The sequence below is a fragment of the Pteropus alecto genome, unplaced genomic scaffold (genome assembly GCF_000325575.1).
Source record: "Pteropus alecto unplaced genomic scaffold, ASM32557v1 scaffold10, whole genome shotgun sequence".
In the NCBI taxonomy this organism is placed as follows: domain Eukaryota; kingdom Metazoa; phylum Chordata; class Mammalia; order Chiroptera; family Pteropodidae; genus Pteropus; species Pteropus alecto.
Genome location: NW_006431210.1, coordinates 4543160 through 4567224, shown reverse-complemented (window position 1 = coordinate 4567224; position 24065 = coordinate 4543160). Strand labels below are relative to the sequence as shown.

Genomic DNA, 24065 nt, shown 5'->3' with positions numbered 1-24065 from the left:
AGATCATACAACTTCATCATTTAGCAATCAGCTCTCCCTAACATGAGAGTAAACAATTTTTTTAGCAGTGTGTATCAAAGACAACTTGCTCCAAACCGTACTGCTCTAACACTATTACTGGTGAAAATCCTAGACACACACACATACAGCCTTTTTAGGCAACACAAAATCCTTCACGAGTGCCCTTAAATCACTAATGAGGTCACTGTAACAAAAGAACACATTAATAAATATACGCAAAGAAACAATGAAATAAATCAGCCAGATTTTTCTAAGCCAAATCTATTGTGAGGTTTCTTACTTTTCCCTAACAGATAAATATAATCCAAATTATTGCAAACTCCTATTCTGATTTCAGCTCACAGCAACAGAGAAATATATGATCACAAAACAAACAGAATCTGAATACCACTCTTACCTTGGCCATCTGTGCCTGCACTCCATTTGCCTTGAGAGATGCTACTGCTTTCTGTGCAGCTGCGGGACTATCGAAATCCACAAAACCGTAACCTGTGAAAACACGAAACCCCTCGTTAGCTCTCACAACAGCTGTGTCTCTATGATATCGATAGAATGTCTATTTGTTGTCAAACTTGCATTCATGTCCCTGGTCTAACATAAAGTCTCTCAATCTATGGTCCTTACTATGTCCAGAAAAAATACCAAAATATCATTAAACATAAAACAATTAAGTCCTATTTTCTAGTGATTGCTTTAGAAGTTGGTTGTACAACCAGCAACCTGATTTAGACTAATTTGGTAAGGTAATAGATTATTTAACCATGTTGCACTTTCTTCATTGGATTTGCTGCATGATTGAGGAACACAAAATTCTGAAAAATATTTTTTAAAGTTTTTAAAGTTAATTTTTAAAGTTAATATTAATAAGAGCCATGATAGAACTTGCATAAAAATATCACCAGCAACCTCAGCAGTACCTGGCACACAGTAGGCATTCAATAAATATATGTTAACTGTGTGAATACATAAAGGTTGTAACGGAAAGTTAGGGTTTGAACCTAGTTCCAGTTGATCCCTAAGCCAATACTAATTCATTACAGAACGTTATCTCTCTCCGTAACATCTAAAAACACTATTTTGACTCTAAAGTGATCTGTGATAAGTGAATAAAGTGAATAATGAGATACATATTCGAGTTTCTTTTAAAAATAAAGCACACATTTTAAAATAAGTAAATACTTTTAAAATACCCATGCCACTTGTTACCTGAGTATAATCTGAAAAGGGCACAACAGTTGTCTATACTGTTCACCGATTATGTGTGTGTGTGCGTGTGTGTGTATGTGTATGTATACAGAGTGACGCCGAAGAAATAGTCAGTAAAATAGAATAAATGAAAAAGGGATTTTGCATGCTCATAAAATAGCTGATATGAGTTCAGTGCTTAACTAACAGTGATGTGAGCTGCCAGCTTTGTTTGGCACATCTAAAAAGGCCACCATATGTATCCTACTCCTCTTTTCATCTGTTAGGCAGGAATTAGCTCTGTATTCTAATACTTCTCTCATTTAGAAGTTTGGAGGTGAGCTATTAAGGCAAATTTACTAACCATGAACTGTAATTCCTACCCCTCACCCAAATAACTGAAGAAATGTGCAAGAGAATTTAATTACCAAGTTGTTTCTTTTAACTGTTTAATTTTCTCTCCTCGAATCCCGCCTTCTTTTTTTTTTTTCCCTCCCAGCATGTTATCCTGAAATGAACTTGTTAGCTAGCAGTGTACATAAAATGCTCTTGAAAAGCTGGGCAGAGTAGTTGTGAAGTTTGTATTTCTAATCCAAAAGGGAGACTGTTCTGTAAGTACTGCTAATTCTTCTCTTCCTACAAAATTCAAACTATGTGAGTGATATAAGTATTACCACCCACTGAGTAAGATAGAAAAAAAAGGCAGAAAGAAAAAGAGGAAAAAGAACAAAATAAGTTAAATATTAGAGTTAAAGGAAGTGGAAAGTAAAATTAAAATGTAGACATTATCTCCTATGTCCCAGATACTATGCTGGGTGGTTGACCAAAGTACATAATTTTATGTACTATGGTCCTCATGCACATTCATGGGTATAAATGAAGAAACTGAGGCTCAGGCAAGGTGATAAGGAATCACAAGCTGCTTAATTGGCAGATCCAGGATTTGAGGCCATCTACATATACAGTTCCCAAATACATCACACGATGAACTGCTTTGTAACCTCACTTTGTGAACCATTTCTGGTAGCCCCTGAAACTCATGATGGAGAGAATGAAATTCTTAAAAATTCCTTGGATTTTGAAGTTAGGGCACAGAATAAAACAATTCCACTAACGGATTCAGTCCAGCCCATTCAGTCAGTACATTATTAATGGTGTGGTTGAGTTCTCAGTAGAACTGGCTAAGTGAGGTATGGCAAGGCACCCCTTTGCACCTCATGCTTTGGTCAATCTTCCTCATCCATTTCCATGCTTATTCTTTTATTCAATAATGAAATTAATTTCAGCCACTTTGCCAAGCACAGGGTACATAGTAGTGAATAAAATAGTACCAGTTCCCATCTTATGCAGCTTATCGTTGAGTTGGGAGATGGACACTAAACAAATAACCATATAAATGAATCTCTAATTACAAAATAGCATGTCTCCTTTGAAAGAAAGCAAGAGCATATAATATAGAATCTAACTATTGGTTATTTATTATTGAAAGCTTTAAGGAAACAGTGGCATGAAGGGATCTGCATTTCTTACACCGTCACTCCAGCTGGCTTCTGCTGAAGAGTAAATGGTTGTGGAGAAGGTGGGCAGCAAGAATGGAACCGGAAAGGTGACTTAGGGAGAAACAAAATGAATGGGATGAAAGAGATGATCTGAATTATATTTTGGAGATATAATTTATAGGACTCAGTGATGAACTGACTGGATTGAGAGTAAGGGAGAGACAGAGGACGTGGATTACTACTGTTCTTTCTTGGCATAAGCCACTGGGTGGGCGGAGATGTAATTTACCGAAATGAGGCGACTGAAGAAGGATCAAACCGGGGAGATGGGAAACTTAAAATATTGGTTTGAGACATGTTGAGCCAGAAATGCCTACGAGACTTCTGAGTAAAAATGGCATGTAGCAGTTTGGAGTGTTTAGACTGGTGCACAAACAAGGAATAAGATTGGAAATATAAATTGGGAGGTCAACAGCATAAAAATATTTACAAAGATGGAAATAGACAAAAAAAAAAATGGCTAGTGTTAATAGAAACAAAGGGCCCAGCTTGGGGAGCTTGAACAGCTTCAGCATTTAGGTGTCAGATAAGAAAATAAGATTGCACAGGAGGTAAAGGGAGAATCAATGAGAAAAAGGAAACAAAATGGGAATAGGATGTCTCATAGCTAAGGTGAGGAAGTGTCTGAGGAGAGAGAAATCAACTGTATCGAATGCTACTGAGAGCATGAACTCACGGGAACTTGGAAATGCCCAGTGTGTTTAGGAGAGTGGATGTCGTTATTGTGATTTGCTTCAGGCAAGTGGTGGGAATAAAGTCTGCCTGAGTAGTTGAAGAGTGAGAAAGGTGAGGAGGCAGACAGAGTGCTTAGAGGCCTCTTTGCCGTTATCTTGGCTGGGATGGAGAACTAATAGGCAGCTTTAGCTAACGGGGGGGATGTGAGGTCTAATGAGTTGTTTTTGTTTGTTTGTAGACAATACTATGGTTTTTAACCATAGCTGCACACTAGAATCACTTTGGGAGCTAAAAATAATATCAATGTCCAGAACTCACCCCCAATAAAATTAAATCAATATTTGGGGGAATGTGGCTCAAGTGTTTACACACACACACATGCGTGCACGCACACATACACGTGTGTGTGTGTCTATTCCCAGCTGATTTCAGTGTGAAGCCAGGGTAGAGAAGTACTATTTATTCAAGTTATTCAACAAATACTTATTTGTTGCACCTTCTATGGGACTGTTTTTGGCATTTGTGAATGTTGATAAGAAAAATCAAGCAAAAAGCATGAGATTAAAGCTTCAAGAGCGCAAGGGGATAATTTATACAATAATATTCCTGAGGTGAAGGGGTGAGGGGATCTAGAACATATATGAAGTCTACCTTTTGCTAAAAGAGAGACCCTTCCCTTCCATGTAACTGGATTTTTTTTAAAAAAAGAACACCCTTAGTTACCAGGTATTATTTCTTTGTCTGTTCCCCATTTTGGGACTATGCATAACACATAGCCTGTGCTTAGTAAATATTTGTGAAAATTAATTGAGAGCCTGTTTAAAAGATGCTAACTTACTTCATGGGACCACAGTGGAAATTAACTGATAAGAATGTCTGTTAATACACTTTGACTGTATAGAACTACATAAATGCCAGGCAGTCATGGTGCTGGTTCAGGCATGCTGTCACCCAGAAAGCAGCCTTGGATTTCATGATTCCTAGCCTCTTATTACTCCTGTGAGGCTTCTTCTCCCTGGGCTCCTCCCTCTCCTTCCCCCTCACCAAATGTTACACAGGATATTACAAAATTATTATGCTGATCTCCAGGGCTAAACTCCAATCCAAACAGAAGAAATATCTGTGAGGCATGAAATACCCTCAGTTTTCTCTGAATTGGGGAGGTAAAGGGTGAACTTGGAGAAGTGTATTTCTATGGAGTCATCTTGCCAGCAAGGAAAGAAAATGGCCCCTTCGTACAAAATATCTTCACATTAACAGGGGAGCTAAAACCAGGTAAAACAGTTATAAATAAATAATAAGCCACCAGAACTGAAATAGTTCACCGACTTCTGTGTTTTTCATACACACTCACTTTAATTAAAATGGAAGTTCAGAGGCAAAAATGTCTCAAGCAACGCTGAAAAACACTCTGATTCTAGAAATAAACATTGCATTCCTGAGTTTTATGTGACAGCAGATACTACATCACATTCTGAAGAAAAAATGAAATACAAAGCAGCCCCTAAAGAATAATGATGCATTTACTAAGGAAGAAAGGAACTTCGTTTTGGTTTCAATTTGCTTTCCTTAATGACAAATAATCAAGTCTGGGAACAGAAACCTCTGTAGCTACATCTGGTGAGGGGCAGGGTAGGGAGATTAGTTCAGCTCCAGCTAATAGTGCTTTATGGTGACTGGTAAAATCCTCGATAAAACACCCGTGACTGGTAACCATCAGAAGAAACTGCAGCCCAAGTGGCTGGAAGCCCACTGGTCTAACTCCCTCAATTACATAATTAAGCTTGGCAGCAGGTTCAAATGAATTAAAACTGAATAATGTCACTGTTTCTCCACATACCCTATCCTTGTTTTTCTTCCTTATCAGGGGGAGAAGGCCAGCAGTTCTGCAATTAGCGAGAAGCAGAGCAGTGAGAAAGAACCAACTCCACGCTAATTAGGTCATTCGCCAAATACACTCAATCCATTGGCAGATATAATCGATGTTTTCCTGAAATGCTTTACACTTTGTGTGTTAATTTAAAGTTTTATTATTTTTGTTGCACTACAAGATTGACAATTTTATAGAAACAATATATTTATATATGTATTTACATATATATAAAGATTTATCATAAAGAATTGGCTCGTATGATTATGGAGGCCAAGAAGTCCCATGATCCGCCCTCTGCAAACTGGAGACTGAGGAAAATATATATAAACATATAAATTGTGACATAATTCTACAAATAATAGTATTGCCCAGAGGATCTTTTTAGTGCATTTGTAGGCAGCTTCTCTGTGACCTTTGCCCTTCAACTGGACTAGCGTGTCACAATTCATATGAATTTCGTTAAATGATTCTTTACCATCTTTAAGAGCTTGTTTCATACTTCAGCGTTGCTACTGGCTCCTTAAATTCCCTGTTGAACTGCTTACGTATTTACTAACATTGAGATTGTTCTTATATGGGGGGAAATGATAAAACCAGAGCTCCAGCTTCAGATCTGTGGTTGTACCCAGGCATCTGAGGGAGACTTGCACTCAGAGTGTAACTGCACGTTAAATTTCACAGTATCCGCATGGCTCTTCCTCATCAGAATGACTGCCACAGAAGCCCACTTCACACACAAAGGGCTTGATGTAGCACCCGAGTTCTTGGAAAGACGATCCAGATGAGTCAAATGCAATTTCTAAATAGAGTACGAGAACGCTTTGTCTAGGAATTATACTTTCAACTGAAATTCTACTCAAATTTAACAGGTGGGATATGTTTCAGAATTGCCCTTCCATAAATTCCTCCGCCTTTTATTTAGGCTTTACGATGTTCTGTGGCTGTTGTCTGGGCTCAGAGCAAGAAAATGAGTTGCAGGGAGGTTAAGGTGGCTGCAGGCAGAGAGGAGTGGTTTGCAGGATTCCGGAAAGTTCGATGGAGTCTAGGCTGCCTCTGTGACTTTGTATTTCTGCTGGATTTCTCTCGCATCCGTAATCTGTTGAGTTATTGCTGAAAGTCTTCTCTTTTTATTGGATTTCCTAGTTCTCTGCATTGTGTGATCAAAGAAGGTACTTGAAGGACAGCATTGATAAGTTATTTGCTACTTTTATACTTATAAAATCAAACTAACACAAAAACTCAGTCATTTCTTCATCATCTTTTTTTTGCACCCATTTCCTGTGAGTGATCTTTATAATGGAGCAAGGATACAACAGAAGAACCAATGCAATAGCAACGGAGCCTAACCTAGATGTGTGAAAAATAAAGGCAAAAGACAGATCTTGCTAGAATGCAAAAGTCTGAGACAATAGTGCTAATTTTGAGGAGGAAAAAACCCTAAACTACTAAAATCTGAAATAATCTATGCTTTGAAACGTCTTTAGAAAATAGGATGGAACTGTCATACAGAAAAGGACATCATATGTACTTCCCATGCAAAGGACTACAGCCTTTAGACTCTTAACAAATAGAGGCAAATAAGATGGGTAACAATGTCCATTATTTAGTATCCATTATAATGCTTCAGTATATTCCCCTAATGTTTGAGCTTAATTACTTAAACATTCAGATATTCTAGTGCCAGAAACACTAAATTGAGATATCAGTTTTTGGAATAGAATTTATCTGTTATAAGGGACACTTTTGAACCATAATGTGACTTTCCCATTATTATTATTTAATTTACTACACATTTATACCATGTGCAAGAAAGATAGCATGCTAAAGGTCACAAGAAAAACCAAGGTACTCTAACATGGCTCAGGGAGTTTATAGTCTAGTGGGGTAGATAAAGAATTTAATCACAGTGGAGGGTGTACTTACACATAGGGGTTAAGTTAGGTAAGCATATGCAAAATGGCATATTTGTATTCAGTTTAGTATTCATGGTTTGGTGGGTATGGTTCTGCTCATCAGAGTAAATACATGCATCAGGTCCCCTTTCAATGAGTGACATGATGGTAAAACTATCCACATTCTAAATTTACTTGTAACTATTATTCCAACTTCTGTTTGTCAGTGTTTGTACACAGTAGAAATGAATTAAGTTAAATATAAGGTATTGAGAGGAATCAGTACCACATAAAAGGTGAAAAGAAAGTGCTAGTGTACTAAAATGGCACATACTTCTCTCAGGTCAGGGAAAACTCAGTATATTTTGTGCATAAATGACAAAAGTGCAGACCAGGGAAAATAAATTAGGTAATAAATGGCATTTCCCGGCAGAATAAAACAATTACAAAGACAGACAAATTTAGGAAGCAACATACTTAGTAGTATGCCATTTGAAAATGGGACACTTTCTCATTCCATTTATGTTGCACAAAAAGTCTTATTAAACCAAACACAAATTCAAATCCCAAAACTCACTTCCTTCCTCACCCCGCTCAATTGATTTTTAAATGAGAGAAATTGCTTCTTTGTACTGAATAAAGTCAAAATTAGGATAAGGATCATTATTTATTGGCTTAGAGAGATCACTATGCTTTATTGAGATTAAAGAAACTCACTGATTTGCCAAGGTCTTAGACTAGACTAACCTTTATTTTATTATAATATTATAGAGATTAAGGTAGCATTCTGCTTGGCTGTAAATGGGCAGATTAGCCTCTGTGAATCATCTTGTCAAGCTACTTTTCTAGCAGGAAGTGTTCAAGGATACAGATGAAAAATGTGTCTTGTATGAATCATTGGTCCTATGTGTCTCTGCCATCAAAAAGTGCAGGAGGTACAAGTATGCAGTGCAGTGTGACTGCAGAAGACAGCCAGGGTATTGATTACAAAACAATTCCACTGAGTTTGTAATTACAATGGAAGCAAGCTGTAACTGAATACTCCGTTTGTCTGCAATCCCAGTGCATAGTAGGGTAGGCAAAACTAACTATGATTTCATTCCTGAGGGCCCATCCTACCCTTCCTCTCCTTGTTCTGGTCTTACGGACAGCTAGAACTGTAGTTTATTCCTCCATCAAAAGAGCAGATATGATGGCCTCCATTGTGTGAGGATCAATGGGAGGACAAGACCCCCATTCGTACTCCCCGCCACCAGGTACTTTAATCCACATTCATACACAAAGGCTTCAGCCGATGGCCAGGGAAGCAGGTTTGTAGTCTTACATATCCTTCTACAGCAGAGACACCCCCATTCACCAGCCATTCATCTTTACCGGATGGACATTGTAACAGAACTGGGCAACCACTCAGAGGGATACATTAAAAATGTAGCTCAGTGCAAAGAAGGTGGAAGAGAAAGTGAATCCTATGTACAGGTCAACCCTTTTAAGAAGCATGCATTACCTGTAAGCCTCTGTTTTTGTCACATGTGATATTCCCTCTACCATCTTGTTACTTTATTTAAATTGCTATACAAGGCCCTGCTTCCCTTTCAGCACAATTATTTTCCTGGAAAAGGGCTCCATCGTGATTTTCTGTTTAACTAAAGCCATATATATGACTAACGTTGACCCATATTTTACTAGACACAGTCTTCAATCATGTCTATAGGCCTTATTTCAGACATTTTAAATAAATATCCACAAATATTGACCCTATCGCTATGAGGAACAGTGACTTTTACGTCCTCTTGGACCTCAAATTACTTCTCTCCATCCCACCTCGTATACAAAATACAATCCAAGTTTTGTATTAGAATTAAAAAAAATAAATGTAGAGTGCACATATGGGCAATTGAGAGTAACAGATACATGTTGTTAAAAAAAATAAAAATCAAGCCAAACGAAATAGTATCCGGTGAAATGTAAGTCCATTTCTATCTAGATCTTATTGCTCTCGTCCGCTTTCCTAAGAAACTGTCCTAACTGTCCTATGATTCCTTCTGACGTTCTAACTTGAAAGAGTAACTAGAACTAATTTTTGATCTCTTGCTATTGTATTTACTACTGGAATTTAGGGATTTATGGAATAATAAAAATAATTCCTACTATTTGAAATCTTGAAAAACATTTGCAGTTAAGATTTTGTAAATAGTTCCCCAATTGTCCATTTTACCCTAAAAATAACTAGAATTGTTGTTTTCTTCTATTTTTAAAAGTTACACAAATTTATTGAAGACATTTCAGTCAACATAGAGAAAAAGTAGCCATAATGACATCACCCAAAGATAAACTATTTATTTACTTTTGTCTCTATTTTTAACCAAATGATATCAGATTATGCACACAGTTTTATAATCTGCCTTTTCTCCACATGACATATGTGGCTACTTGTTCCTGGTCAATAAATATGAATCTCTATAATCTTGTCAATTTATTATTTTCAGCTTCTCAATTGCCCAAATCTTTCTTAAAGATTTCTGAGATCTACATTATGCCTTTGCAAATGATTCCTAACTTGCAAAACTGATTTTACTCCAACTCTTTGAAAGATTTTAAAAAATAATAAAATATAGATAGACAATAAGTCTAAAGCTTCCTAAACATTACAGTGATTTTCCTAAATGTTTTGTTTCCTTCAAAGATGTTTCAAAGAAAAACCATTGTGAATTGCAAACCAAAGATATCAGAACTTAGTTAAATTGAATTAAAACAATACTCTTCCTAAATACTGGGGGATTGAAGCCCATTTTCCTTCTCATTGCAGTTAAGCTGGATTCATCTCAAAGGAATTTTGGAACTATATCAGGACTTTCTGAAACAAAATTTTATATCTGTGATTCAGAAAGGATACCAAGAGTTTGAACAGTCATGTCATTATACTGATGATTACACATATTTATGTTGAAAGTGGAATTTTTTTCAACAATCAAAGACATGTTTCCCCAAGGAAATTTTACTCTAATTTGTAAGTTGGTGTGTTAGCTGAGAGTACAAACTCTTGTCCCTTTACTATCTGGGGATCCATGACTTACAGCTGAGGTCTTCGTTCTTATAGGTAGGGCTTGCCTGAAGAATCTTAACTGTCTAAAAAGAACAGGAATTCCTGATCCTGGGACATGCTGGTTGAGATGCAGTTTAGAGAACGATGACAGGATGTTTAAACACAATTGTCCTCACTAGGGTCAAGACCTCAATCACTAGGGAAATGGCTTTGCAAGCAGAGACCAGAGGGGCCTCGCCTGTGAGGGTTTTTACTTTGCCACTATATGTGTGGTCTGTGGGCTAGCAGTGACAGAATTACTTGGGAGTTTGTTAGAAATGCAGACTCTTGGGCCCACCCCAGATTCACTGAGTCAGTCTCTACATTTTGCCAAGATCTCCAGGTGACGGTATGCACATTGGAGACAGAGACACCCTGGTCTGTAACAAGCCACTCAGCAAGTCAGGACTGGGCCTACTGTTCTCATAAAATTGCAGAGAAAATTGGGATCTTATATATCATCTCACCCAATCTCTATCTGATCTTACATTTTCCTTCGGTGTCTTTGCCAAATGCTTCTGCAGGCTCCACATAGACAATGCTAATGTTAGGGAATACACAATCTCCCAAGGCAGCTCACACTGGAGAAGTGTATCTAATAGAAAACTCTTTGATGTAGTTGAAGGACAAAGATGTTGGCAACATACAGTCTGGGTTCAAATCCTAGCTCCTCTATTCAATAGCAATGAGTCCAAAGGCACAGAACACTCAACCAAAATTAAGGGTAATAATAATATTACCTTAATTATATGTTGGCTCTGGGCATTGAATGAACTTAAATGCCTTTAAAACACCTGGCCTAGTGCCTAAGGCATCCTCTCTTTCCAACTCCCTCACCTTCTTAGACTATGCTGAATTTTGGCGCCCTGATTTATTCCGTGTGACTTAAGCGCATTCTAACAGACAAGGCAGACAAGAGTAATCCCTTCTCCACATAACAAATCTTTATACTTTAAAAGACAGCGGTCCTCCCCTGCTTATATTTGCAAAATGAATATTTGAAAATACAGAATTGGGGCTAGTTTTACATAATAGCCAATTTCAGAACAAGTACATGCCCTCCTTCCCTCTCTTTTATGTTTGTCCTTCAGAGATATGCCTAATTCTGTTTAGTTACACAGTTCAAATTGGCCCAACGTTAATATATCCCCTTAAAAAAGTAATGTCCATTTGAGGAAGCAGGTAACCAATATGAAGAGTGATTATACAATAAATGCATTATGCAAATTCCAGTGAACATTTTACACACACTGAATAAAGAATCAAATTAAAGTCTCATAACCCTTGGAAAATTAGAGTTAGCAAGCACAGAGCTTGATTTGCCCTTGAACACAAAAACTGCTAAGAGCAGACATTCCCCCATCATTTCCACAAAACTGAGCCATTTCTGAAGGTTTCAGATTAAAATAAGAAATCCCCTAGGAGTCATAAAGATCAGCTATTTTTACAGGAATAATGTGGAGTCTCAATTTTAAAGTGTTATGAGTTGGAAGGAATTGGTGAACTTCTGTGTCATATTTTGAAAAGCTAATATTCCAAGTAATCAGCCAGTTGAGAACACTAAAAATTGCATAGGGAGAAGGTATGAGGGAAGGGTGAGGTGGGGGAGGCTTCTTAAGAGTAAGCACAGGAACTGATTTACAGAGCTTTTCCCAAGAACAATCCGAGAGAAGCAGTTATGCAATAGACCACTATGCTCCTTCGGATTTCCTTCACTAGACATTATAATGGGACATAATAGCCACCTTCTTATTAAAGTGTGGTGTCCACCTCTTTATGGCTAGCCAACAACTGATTCCACTACAGAGAAATACTGGGCCATTAAGATGGATAATGTAGAGAGGCTGTCCAGCATTTACCTATTGGAGAAAAGAGAAGCCATCACAAGCATTTCATTAAGTTAATAAGCAAGTACAGATGTGAAGAAGGTAGGTCAAAAACCCATTCTGCCCTCAGTTTCTACACATGGAGCCAGGATGTGGGCTTCAGTGCCAAAAACAGTACATTCATTCATCAATCTCTGGAAATCAATTTTGTTTCCTGCTCATCCTTTTGGGGAATCAGGCAGGTTGTAAATATGAAAATAGTGTTATTGATTTAACAAATGCTCAGGGAGGTTCTTTTTTTGAGTTCTGAGCTAAGTGCTATGAAGGGAGAAAAAGACAAACAGGACATAGATTCTCTCATACGGGAATATGCAAACTCAATGGAGAAACAGCCAGTATAAGACCATGACTCTCATTAAAGGCTGTGCAAGGTATGCTTGTCACAAGTACAAAAATCTGTAGCACATAGCTTAATAATGGGAGATAGAGCTTATTTTTGATTAGGGTAGAGACAGTGCATATGATGGATTTTAGCTTTTAAAAATATCTGTCCCCTTATTTTATAATATTTCAAAGAATTTTATTGAAGTACAATTTATAAATGATAAATGCCCATTTCAGCATTCAGTTTGAAGGCTTTGACAAATACTACCATAACACGATATAATACATTTTCATCCTCCACAAAGTTCCTATATGTCCCATTATGTTATGTCATCCTCCCCCAAACTTCTAGGTCCTGGCAACCACTGAACTGCTTTCTGTCATTATAGATGAATTTTTCCTGTTATAGAATCTCATACAGATGGAATCACACAGTTTATGCCCCATTTTCTTTGTGTTTGTTTTTTGCTCAGCATAATATAACATTTAGAGATGAGAAAAAAATGGTATGCCAGTGTGAGCCAAGATTTAGGGACAGGAAAGTAAAGGGTGAGTTCAAAAACTTTACAGGGACATCTAATATAGATCAAAGAAGAGGAACTGGGGAAATAATACAGGACAGATAACATGAACCGACCATGCATGACGTAGAACTTCTGAACAATTTTTACACCAAATCTCATGCACCCTCCAGCTCCTGCATCAAACTTTTGCCATGTTGCCTCGCGGCTGTTGTACCTGCTGTTCCCTCTGACTGGAGTGTCCATCCCCCAAATTTTACAGAAACTGAATTCTTCCACCCCTCCATTAGCTGCTAATGTTTTTCAGAGCACTGGGCACAATCTGGGATTAATTTGTTTATAAGGTGATTGTATTTTACTCTAATACACTGTAAGTGCCAAGATAATGAAGAAAAGGTGATTTTGTTTATAACTGGTCAAATCACCAGGACTCACTCTACTTTCTGGCTCATATTAGCCATTAAAAGAATGAGATAAATGAATGAATGAATGAATGAATGAATGAATGACAAGTTAAAATTATTGCTTTTATCCAGTTGCATACATAACTTCAGTCATTATAACACAAAACTCCTTTTGACAAACAATTCCTCATTTCTGTTCTTCTAAAATGCCCTTTTATTTACATAATATAAGGAACGACACAGAGTCTTGTAAATTTGCAACATCAACTGTACAATTGAGACATTGGTCTGATCTGTTTGTGCTTTTGGGCACAACAAGGCAAAATATTTAACTTCTAAAGTGACCTAAAAGATGTGGGATGTAAAAGTCACCATAGCTAAGAAGATAGTAATTATAATCATAATCAGGCAGGATTCTCTTTTCTAGATGTGTCAAATGCTCACTGAAAACAAGGATGTCAGGTATTTTGTTGTTAACATTTTATCTGTTTTTGAGGAACTGGAGTTTTTGCACTAGAAGGTTGAAAGGTGAGGTTAGCACAGCACTGTTTTTAGATCAATAAATGACTTTGTGTCAAGGGCCTGCTGGTTGCTTGCCTAGTTTATTGTGACTTCACTAAAGTGCCTAGGAACAATATTGCTCAGCAAAAGAAAACAAAATAGGTGAGCTGATGGCTCATCTTGAAGGGACAAAAAAACACCATGATCAACAATGTTCTCCAAGAAGGGCAGTTTAGAGAATGCCAGAACTCCTCAGTGCCACAGGATAATTGCAAAGATAGCAAAATTATTGTTTGCAAGTCCTGCTCTTAAAACTTGACCTTCAAAATATTTTCGAACACACAAAAGTTTACAAACAGTGGAACAAAGCCACATTCCTTTTTCCTTCTGACACAGAAATACTGCGTTAATAACTCATTTTCTATAAGCTTCTAAAAGTTGTCCTCTCTCTGTACCCCTTAAGGTCCTTTGGCCATTTAACAAATACTATATACAATGTAAATAAATGTTTGGGGATGTGATTTAAGTTTCCTTCCCCAAACTGCTAGTGAGGGGAGAATACATTTATTTCTTCTTTACTTATGCCACTTTTTTCCACAGATGAACGGGAAGCTTGGAATTCCCTCTGGGCTTGAAATAAACATGGAAGAAAAAATAGATTGGTCTAAGAGAGCTTGCTTTCTGTCCTTATGATGGGAAAAAAAAAAAATAATAAAGCTAAAGAAAACTCCTGTTGTCCAAAACTTCGTCTTCTAGGAAGCAAAGCAGTGAGTTTCAGTAACATCAGATATTTTGTGATTACTTTTTTAAAGATATTCTTTTCCTGGAAACAATAGAGGTGACTTGTATCTAAACTCAAAGTGATGGCATTAGCTTTCTGGACGCTGATCTGCTTAAAGCTGACAGGAGGATGACTTCTATCCTATAAAATAAACTGGTGTTGGAGAGAAGTATTCCAACTCTTTCTCTGGCAAGTTTCTTCAGAGTAATTTAAATCTCCTGGTTTGAGGTACATGAAATACTCCAGTGTCTAAAATATATCTATCAAAATTTACACAATAATAAAAATAAAAGCTACAAATTCTATATTGTGCACAATATTCATTAAGCTTTTTTCAGTTTATCTCTTTGAAATCTCACAATATTATATAAATGTCATTACTCCCATTTTGCACATGAGATAACTTAATCTCAGAGCTGAGATTATCTCACTATAATATAAATGAGTTGCATAAGCAATCTGAAGTTGTGCAATGGGGTTTCTGTGTGATACATATTCTTTAAAACAGCAATTATAAATCCAGTAACATTTTCTAAGAAAATGTGCTTCAACTATAATACTTATATATGACATATACAAGGGTTTAAAAAAATTCATCTATTGGATCTCAGTGTCTAGAAGAGTAACTGGTATAATGTGAGGCCTCAATAAATATTAATTAAATAAATGAGTGAAAAAATGCTATTAAAACATTCTGTTCTTGTGTTACTGTGCTAGTGATTCCTCCTTTAGTAATTAAGATCAAAGGTATAAGAATTTCCATACAGATATATCTTGGTCGAGGGTTCTGATAGATGATGGTTCAATACTGTGTCCTCAACACCTGCAGGACTGACTGGAATGTGACAGACACTCAAGAAATATTGATTGAATAAATGAATTAATGAAGGGCCTTTGAAAGGGTAACAGACAGATCCAGGATGGTCCCCAGTCATTCTGGGTAATTGGTAGTAGAGTAAAGCAAGAAATCTCTGAGAGTTTTAGGAGGGTGTTTTATCAATTGATATGTATATATCCTCCTCTACATCTTTCAAAGTAATAGCAATAGTCCTGGCTCAGATGTGTTAAATGACAGCATTCTTTCCTATAGACATACAGGTTATTTTCTAGAAAGGTTTTTCGAAATGAGAGAGAAGAGAGATTATAAATGTTAAAAAGACAGTCCTCTACAATTACTTGCTTTTCTAGAGGTTTCTCTGATTGTCACCTCAAGGGCCAGGATTACAGGAGACCTGTTCCTGCACTCTCTCTTGGATCAAACCATGGCATCAACAATCTATAAACTCCTTGACTTTGTTTCTCTTTGTTTCTCCTTCTAAACTTTTCTTCCAGACATAGCTCTATCCTTTAGTTCTTTAAGTCACATCTTTAGTTGTTTAAGTCACATCTTTAACACAATGAAACTGTTTAGGTAAGCTGTTAGTATCTCAATAGCGACTTCCCCTGAAGGGACCATATTTGTAAAATGTGATGATTTTCCCTAGAAATTGACTTGGTGTTTTGCTCAAAGGAGACCAGTGCCCATGATAGATGAGCATGGGTTAGAGAAGGATGGAGCTGAGCTGGGATATGTGCATAAAGAAAAAAATCTATGGAGAAAAAGATTAACAGTCTACCCTCCTAGCATGCAATTAACAACTGAAGGTAGATCTTCAAAAGATCTAACTTTATATTTGGAATTCTATATCCAACCTTATACCAAGTAGGTTAAGGTGGGTTGACGGTAAAAGAATTCGTTCCTTGGTTGTGTTGAAAGAGAGAGTAAGTGGTTCAGGTGAGCTTCTGGAACCTTCCTCAGAAGTAGCAAGTCATCAGTTTGCAAAAGTGACTTCATAATGGACATCATGGCTTCTTACTTATCAACTCAGCTCATGAATGTATCAGTAAGACCAGAGATGTGATCTCTTGGGATTACATCGTTTTTAAATTTTTTAAACTCATTTAATTCATTGCAACATAATTTCAAACTTGAGAAATTTCAGATAAGAATCAGACTTTCAGCTTCTCTTTAATAATCGGAAGTTTTGGACCCAAGGGGCCTGCATGAAAATAGTTGACTGTCATTAATCGGGGCTGCTATCTTCTTTAGTTTGGTCATGATTGCATTATTTTCCCCGAGTGCCATGTAACTATACTTCCTTCCTAGAATTTCTTGCCTGGAACAATCCTAGCTAATGCAAATAAGCAAACATTAGTCAAAAAGCTGGATTTCTCATATTCTAATGCCTCCAGGTCTGAAAATTGAGAATTATAGGATAACTGAATCATGTTCAAGAAGAAGAGAAACTTTATATAGGTTCACATCTTTTCCATGCACTGGGTCTCTATTTAATAGGAATATGTAATGTGGATTTCAATTTCTTGCCCAAATATATATCACTGTTTGCATAAAAAACAACAGAGCAGCTTAGTTAAGCAGTTGAACTCACATCAGAAGGTTGAGCGTCAAATCCTAGTTATTAACCTTTGTGTCTCCATTTCCTCATTGGAAAATTGAGGTAACCATAGTACCTATTTATAATTCACAGGGTTTTGTGAAGATTAAAATAATTAGTATATGTAAATCACTTAAAACAGTGGCTGGTACATTGATAAACACTACACCTATAAAATAAGCAATATTGTTATTTTTTGTCAGTAAAGACCTCAAATTTTTTTTATTAAAAACATATTTTAATTACTTTATCATTTACAAAAAGGTATGGCCCCAAAATAAGTTAAAGTGTTGCTTGTGTTGACTTCAAGTTATTAAGATCACTATTTACGCACAATGAGTAGACAGCCACGGTTAATTCCACTCTATGCTCTTCTAATTCACTGAATGACCTTGATCTTCACTTGAAATCTAATAGGGCTGTCTCGTTTTCTATGTTTACTAAGTGAGACAATATGTTTTTAAGGTGTTCTGAGCTTTACAACATAGCATTCCATATTAAAATATTTTATTTTTATCATCTCGTTATGAGAGAAGTGTTTGTGCTTCTTAAGATATGTTAAAAACATATTTCACATAATAAAATGCCATCTTTACTTCCAGTCATTCCTAAAGTCTTCTTCTCTTTTAAAATCATGACATCTTTTAACTGTATTATATGTTTCTGAACAAACTATTTTGGTGTACTTGCTGTGTAAGCAGTGTCAGAGGGAAAGCATTTTGTAATCCTCACATGAAAATAACAAATTTAAATTTTATTAATAATTTTTCCCTATTTCAGAGACCTTTTAAAATTTTTATCTTTCAATTAAAGTTGACATTAAATATTATTTTATGTTAATTTCAAGTGTACAACATAATGGTTAGACACATGATTTATGAAGTGATCTGATTTATGAAGTCATCCCTCCATCTGACACTATAATAGTTATTATAATATTATTCACTATATTCTCTGTTCTCTACTTTACCTCCCTGTGACTATTTTATAACTACCAATTTGTACTTCTTAATCCCTTCCCGTTCACTCAGCTCTTCAACACCCCCTGCCTCCAATCTGGCAAAAATCAGTTTGCTCTCTGTATCTATGAGCCTATCTCCACTATGTTTGCTTATTTTGTTCTTTAGATCCCACATATAAATGAAATCATATGATATTTGTCTTTCTCTGCTGACTTATTTCACTTAGCATAATATCCTCCAGGTCCATCCATGTCATTCCAAGTGGTAAGATTTCATTTTTCATGGCTGAGAAATATTCCACCGTATATATGAACCACCTCTTCTTTATCCAATTGTATATTTCTAGGCACTTAGGTTGCTTTCATTTCTTGGCTATTATAAATAGTGCTGCAGTGAACACAGGGGTGTATAATTCTTTACAAATTAGTGTTTTAGTTTTCTTTGGATACTCAGAAGTGTAATTGCTAGGTCAAAAGGTAGTTCTATTTTTAACTTTTTGAGGAACCTTTAAATGGCGTCTCATAGTGTCTGTACCAATTTGCAAACCCACCACTAGTGCACGAGGGTTCCCTTTTCTTCACATCCTTGCCAACACTTGTTTCTTATTTCAGAGACTTTTGTTTCTACTTTTCATCTTTGATGATATGTAGGTATGCTGGGAAGCATAGTGTTTATACAGGAGTATATGCCATATTATTTACATTGCTAAATTAAACACGTATTTCTGAACATTTTTACATATTCTTATATATCTCATATAGTTGCAAAACATAAAGCGCCATAAGAAATACCATGATATTAGGCAGTATTGGAATGGAATGTAGCCATTATGATAGAAAAAAAATCTTAGGCAAAGAACATCATTAATTATAAAATTCAAGATGGGTTCTTATTTTTGGCATACTATATATATACATATATTTGGCAATACAGTGTCATCAACTTTGAAAAAGCAGGAAATTCTATCTGGTATTTGTACATTTCTGTGAGAGAATGTATGGATTCTCCAATTGCCATTTTCCACCCATACTGAATGAAATTCTCACTGTTTAATAAATTTAAATAATGATCATGTATATACGCAGTCATCTTTAAGAAGTGAATAAAATTCTTTTGAAGGCTGTGATTAATGAGGAAATAGTGAATTAATAACAGGCTGAGGTCTGACCACGTAAAATAAAATATATTTGTAAGTTACAGTGTTTTGAACCTATTAGCCACTTTATAAAGTTTGCTGAGTTTAGTACTTAGATAATGAGAAGTTTAAGTACATATAAGTAAAAATGCTAATATATTTTGAAAGGAAATTATTAGTTAAGTTTTACCACTTGAAAAAGATTACTAAGCAAGTATTCAACATATATTAGCCAATGGTTCATTTTCTCACTGATTTCATTCATTCATTCAATAAATGTCAAAGAATAATTAACGCCACCTTTTGGACTATTTATTCTTTAGAAGAGTGATAGGTGTTCTGCACTGTCTGGTAGACAAATAAATTTGAAAAATACTAAAACAAGTAATATTAAATGATTTTTCTTAACATCGAGACTTTGCAGAGTCTTTAAAATGTTAATGTCAATTTTTAATGAGTGATATAAAATGTGATAAACATTTCCATGGTGTAAAGATAGACGAATTCAAAAATGGCATTTGGTTTAATGGTTTGGGAGACACTAAGGAGACAATATTTGAACTAGGTCTATGGGGGGAATTATTTTCCTTTTTCCCAATATAAAGTTAATGCATGTTCATTTATAAAATATATAAAGTTATGAAGATGAAAATTAAAATTAACTATTAAAGACATGGCATAGAGATAACCACTATTATTATCTATTTTTGAAACTTTTGACAGTCTATTTGACATCTATCTCTCTATTTTTAACTGTACCTCTTTACATAGTTAAAGAGCATGATATATAAAGTCTTATATGCTTACTTATCTGTGTAATGTTGAGAGTTTTCTACAGCATGAACTGATCTTCAAAAATATTTCAGTGGCTACAACTATGTAATCATTCCAGTGCAGTTGAGAATTTCTGTTATTTTCCTTCCCAAATTCCAATATAATTCAATGGTTCTCAATGTAAGGTTCCTAGAACAGGTATATTAGTTTCATCCAAGAACTTTTTTAAAAATGCAAATTCTTGGGACTTACTGCAAACCTACTGAATAAGAAATTCCAGGGGTAGAAACTAACATATAAATAACTTTGATGAATAACTATACCTTTACATAAGTCTTTGCATGTAATTGTGATGATCAAGTATATTTAATTCTATATACAGATCATTTCAGGATGTAAAATTTACACTGTTGTATTTTCAGTATCTACTATAGTGTTGGACACACATTAGGAGCTCAATATTTGTTAAATAAATTAAGTGACTGCTTCTTTACATTTCTTATCCTTTAAAATTTTGTGGTGTTAATAATTTTATGAGGCCAAATTAATATTAATCCCATTAGAGACAACCTGTATTTTTCTTCATAGATGCTTGTCTGTCTTTTTCTTTATAATTTAGAAATTTTATCAGGATATGTCTAATTCTCCCTCAAATAGTTTTACCTGGATCGGGGCAAACTTGTATAAGCTGAATTTTTAGTTCTCATCTCTTTTCTCTCAGCCTCCCAGATTTGGGAAGGGTGTCTCTAACAGTTATTTCTGTACCAAGTAATTTAGTTTCCTTCCAGAACACCTATAATTCTTAATTTGCATTTCTTTTGCTTGTTCTGTATACCTTTTGTTTCATCTAATATCAATTTCTCTGTTCTTCTATGTGCTATATGGAATACGTGTATGCGGAAGGGTCCCCTCCAGTGTGATTTTCATTTTGAAATTGTTATTCTTGCCTCCCTGTGCTCCTCCTTTATCTCACCAAGCTCTCATTTCATCCCAGCTTGTTGCCTTGGCTTCACATCCTGTCTTCTTTTTATTTCATCCTATTGTCCCTTCATCTCAGCTTATTCTATTTTGTGGCTTTCTTTTCCTGTTTACCAAAGGCAATGTCTTCTTAAATCAGATTAAATATGACAAATAGCCTTCTAAATTTTTTCTGGTTCCTGTTATAAAAAGTGTTCAGAGGTCTGCTTTTCCTCTTGTGTTCAAGATATTATTCCTTTTCATTTTAGCCATAGGATGGTTTTTGTAGGTTATATTTTTCAACTTCCCCAAAATAACAAGATTTTACATTTATAAATAGTTAGTGAATTTCCCTCTGCTTACCATTATTCTTTAAATCCTGGGTTACAATTCTAATCAGATCGGTAGCTGGACTATAGCTAGATGATTTCAATGTGTAACCGTCAGTTTATGTGGATATTTTGGGCAGAGGTTGGCTCTTCTACTCTGCAGTTCATCAGTGTCTCTGAATCAATCAAACAGAAAAAAATCGCAAATCACCCATTCCCAACTTGCCTTCTGTTAGATTTCCCTTTCTAGCTTCTCATCTATAGCATCTTACTAATAGACCAGCTAGAGCTTGGTCTCACCAGCTCTTTCTACATCTTTCTGCAATTGTTGTTGGCTACAGAAAGAACATGGTTGATAGAGATGGGCACAGGCCTTGGGTATCTTAAAAAGTGGCATCCACATAGGCAACCCAGTTGTGCTATTCCTATGAATCCTAGTTATTGGATCTAGTTATTGGATGCCATTTCAGGTAGTTGGGAATATTCTATTTCATCATACTTATCCATCTCAGGTTATCTGTAAGCTTAGAAGATTTATTAACCCAGAATATATCTCTAAAAGGTAGGCTACAGGAAGAGACGCTTTACACAGAGGCACTGCCCTCAGCCTCCCTAGAAGTATATTCTAGAACAAGTACTTATATGAAAGCCACTTATTAAGGAAGTACTCTCAGAAAGAAAAAAAAAATGTTTTGTAGTGACAGAAGCAGACAAAGAAAAAGAAATCAAGTAAGTGTATGATTTCAGACAAAGTTTCATGAAGGGTAACTTTAGCCCGACCCCGTAGAGGAGTTGGATGTGTAAGTCATACCTCAGAGCTGTCCCAGTCTAAGCCAGGGAGCTGGACCTTCACATTCAGGTAGCAGGAGTCACTGGGTATGAGCCGCTGGGGGGCAACAATGAAGATCTTAAAGCCTCAGGGACTTTTGGCTATTGTATCTACAGGCAAAGCAGCACTAGTAGCCTTAGTGGGACCACCTCAGGTAGAAGAGTCACAGATACTAGCAGTTGGAAACAAGCACACTGAAGTCAGAGGAGTGGGGTGAGAGCAGATGAAAGGGAGCCAAGGGGATTGGAGCACTGACAGTGTCCTCTCTAGACACCTTGCCTGTTATAATTTGCTCTTTTATCCACACCCACCCTACCTCTCCAGGGCCATGGGAAGCACATCTTAACAACTGAAAGGCTGTTAACTCCTGTCTCAAACCATCACATAACAGTCCATTGAGTAAAGAATGGTTTTGAAATACCACTTTGTCCACTGAAAACAGAAGACATTTTACCTGGTCATAAGCTTTTTCTTCATTTACATTTATGGTAGCTGAAAGCCTACTGATTACAGCAGAATAATAAAGTGCAAATTTTGGAATCTCTAATGTAGCTAATCATTTTCAACATGTTTCATATTTAAATATGTTTTCAAAAATTATATATTTCAAACATAATTTGGTTTTACCTTTCTTATATTTCAGGAAGCATTTAATTTAGCTGTAATAGGTAGTATATAAGAATTAATTCCTATTATTACATTAGTTTTGAAAAAGGTTTTGAAAAATGTCTTGTCCTTTTAAACAAAGCATTTTTCTTTAATAAAACAGTGGTTCATCTATAAGTATGAAATCTAAGTGGTGCAGTAACAACAGTCTGGTGTCCTGGGGGTATGCCTAAGGAAGGATAAGGTTGAAGGCAACTCATGGAGAGGAGGGGCAGGGATAAAGATCTAATCCCTCTCTAGACTGAGATTAACAGAGATAAAATGCAGGCATCTCAAAGCCTTTCGTTTTTCATAGAAGGGGATATGTCCCTATAAACGCAGTAAATGAACATAAACTATTTCCAGATGTTCTAATTCCTCCTGATCTCCAGGTAGCCAGAGGACTTGGCTTGTGTATTGTCTCCTTTCCGTCTAGATTTCTAGGTTTAGATTTTGCTTCTCTCTTTGTAGATACAGGAAAAAACACAAGAGAACAGAGTTGATCTATTGTTTCTTCAAGAGTTGGGGTGAAGAGTCATTTAGAGTATCTGTCTAATCTCCTTTGTGGAATGTCCCTTGACCAAGAACTTTAGTGTTCTACTTATATCGCTACTGTGATGGCCTGTAATCACCAAATGCTATGCCCTATTCACAACCAGACCACAAACTTAAGATCAAGGATTGAGATTAATTCAACTCTGATTTGCCCATCTTGCACAAAGCAGGCATTATCCATTCATTCACATTTGTTGGATGAATGGAAAATTTTAAATAGATTTTGATCTTTATTCCAATTTTCCCAGGTCTAACACCCTGCTAGGTGATTATATATTCAGGAATTATAAATGAAAGAAGGAAAGAACAAAGAGTGAAAGAATAAGTTAATAAATTTTTCTTGAATTAGTACAATATCTTTCTAGCTGGGATGAGAGTCTCCTGTCTCTCTCTCCAACCAAAACATGCTTCATGTTACTGCCAGTGACTTTCTCCTGGAGCACTAATCTAATCATGGCAATCATGCTCAAAACTGTCTTTTTACTTATGGATGAATCCAAACTCTTTACTATGGAGGCCAAGTTTCTGGAAATTGACTCTGAATCATCCTTTCCATCACCTCTTCATCACCTATAAGACATCACAGCAGATGACTCACAGTTACTTACATCCGTAAATTACTTTTACATTCCCTTTTCTTTGCTGTTACTTTTCTTTTGGCTCAAAATACTCTTTTTCCCTTGTCTATGTTTTACTCATCTGACAGAGCCTAACCTAAAAACTTTCCTCCTCTCGGACTC

At 36.1% G+C, this 24065-nt stretch overlaps 1 protein-coding gene and 1 pseudogene across 14 annotated transcripts in view; one reads left to right on the top strand and one right to left on the bottom strand.

Annotated features, from left to right (window-relative positions):
- Positions 1-24065, bottom strand: part of RBMS3 (RNA binding motif single stranded interacting protein 3) — a 631961-nt gene that overhangs the window by 364015 nt on the left and 243881 nt on the right. For all 14 annotated transcript variants that reach the window (XM_006905714.3, XM_015597384.2, XM_025039137.1 and 11 more), the window contains one exon: positions 419-510. In XM_006905714.3, coding sequence (XP_006905776.1) covers positions 419-510 — 92 coding nt within the window. The remainder of the gene's footprint in view (positions 1-418; positions 511-24065) is intronic.
- Positions 22196-24065, top strand: part of LOC102879303 — a 20435-nt pseudogene continuing 18565 nt past the window's right edge.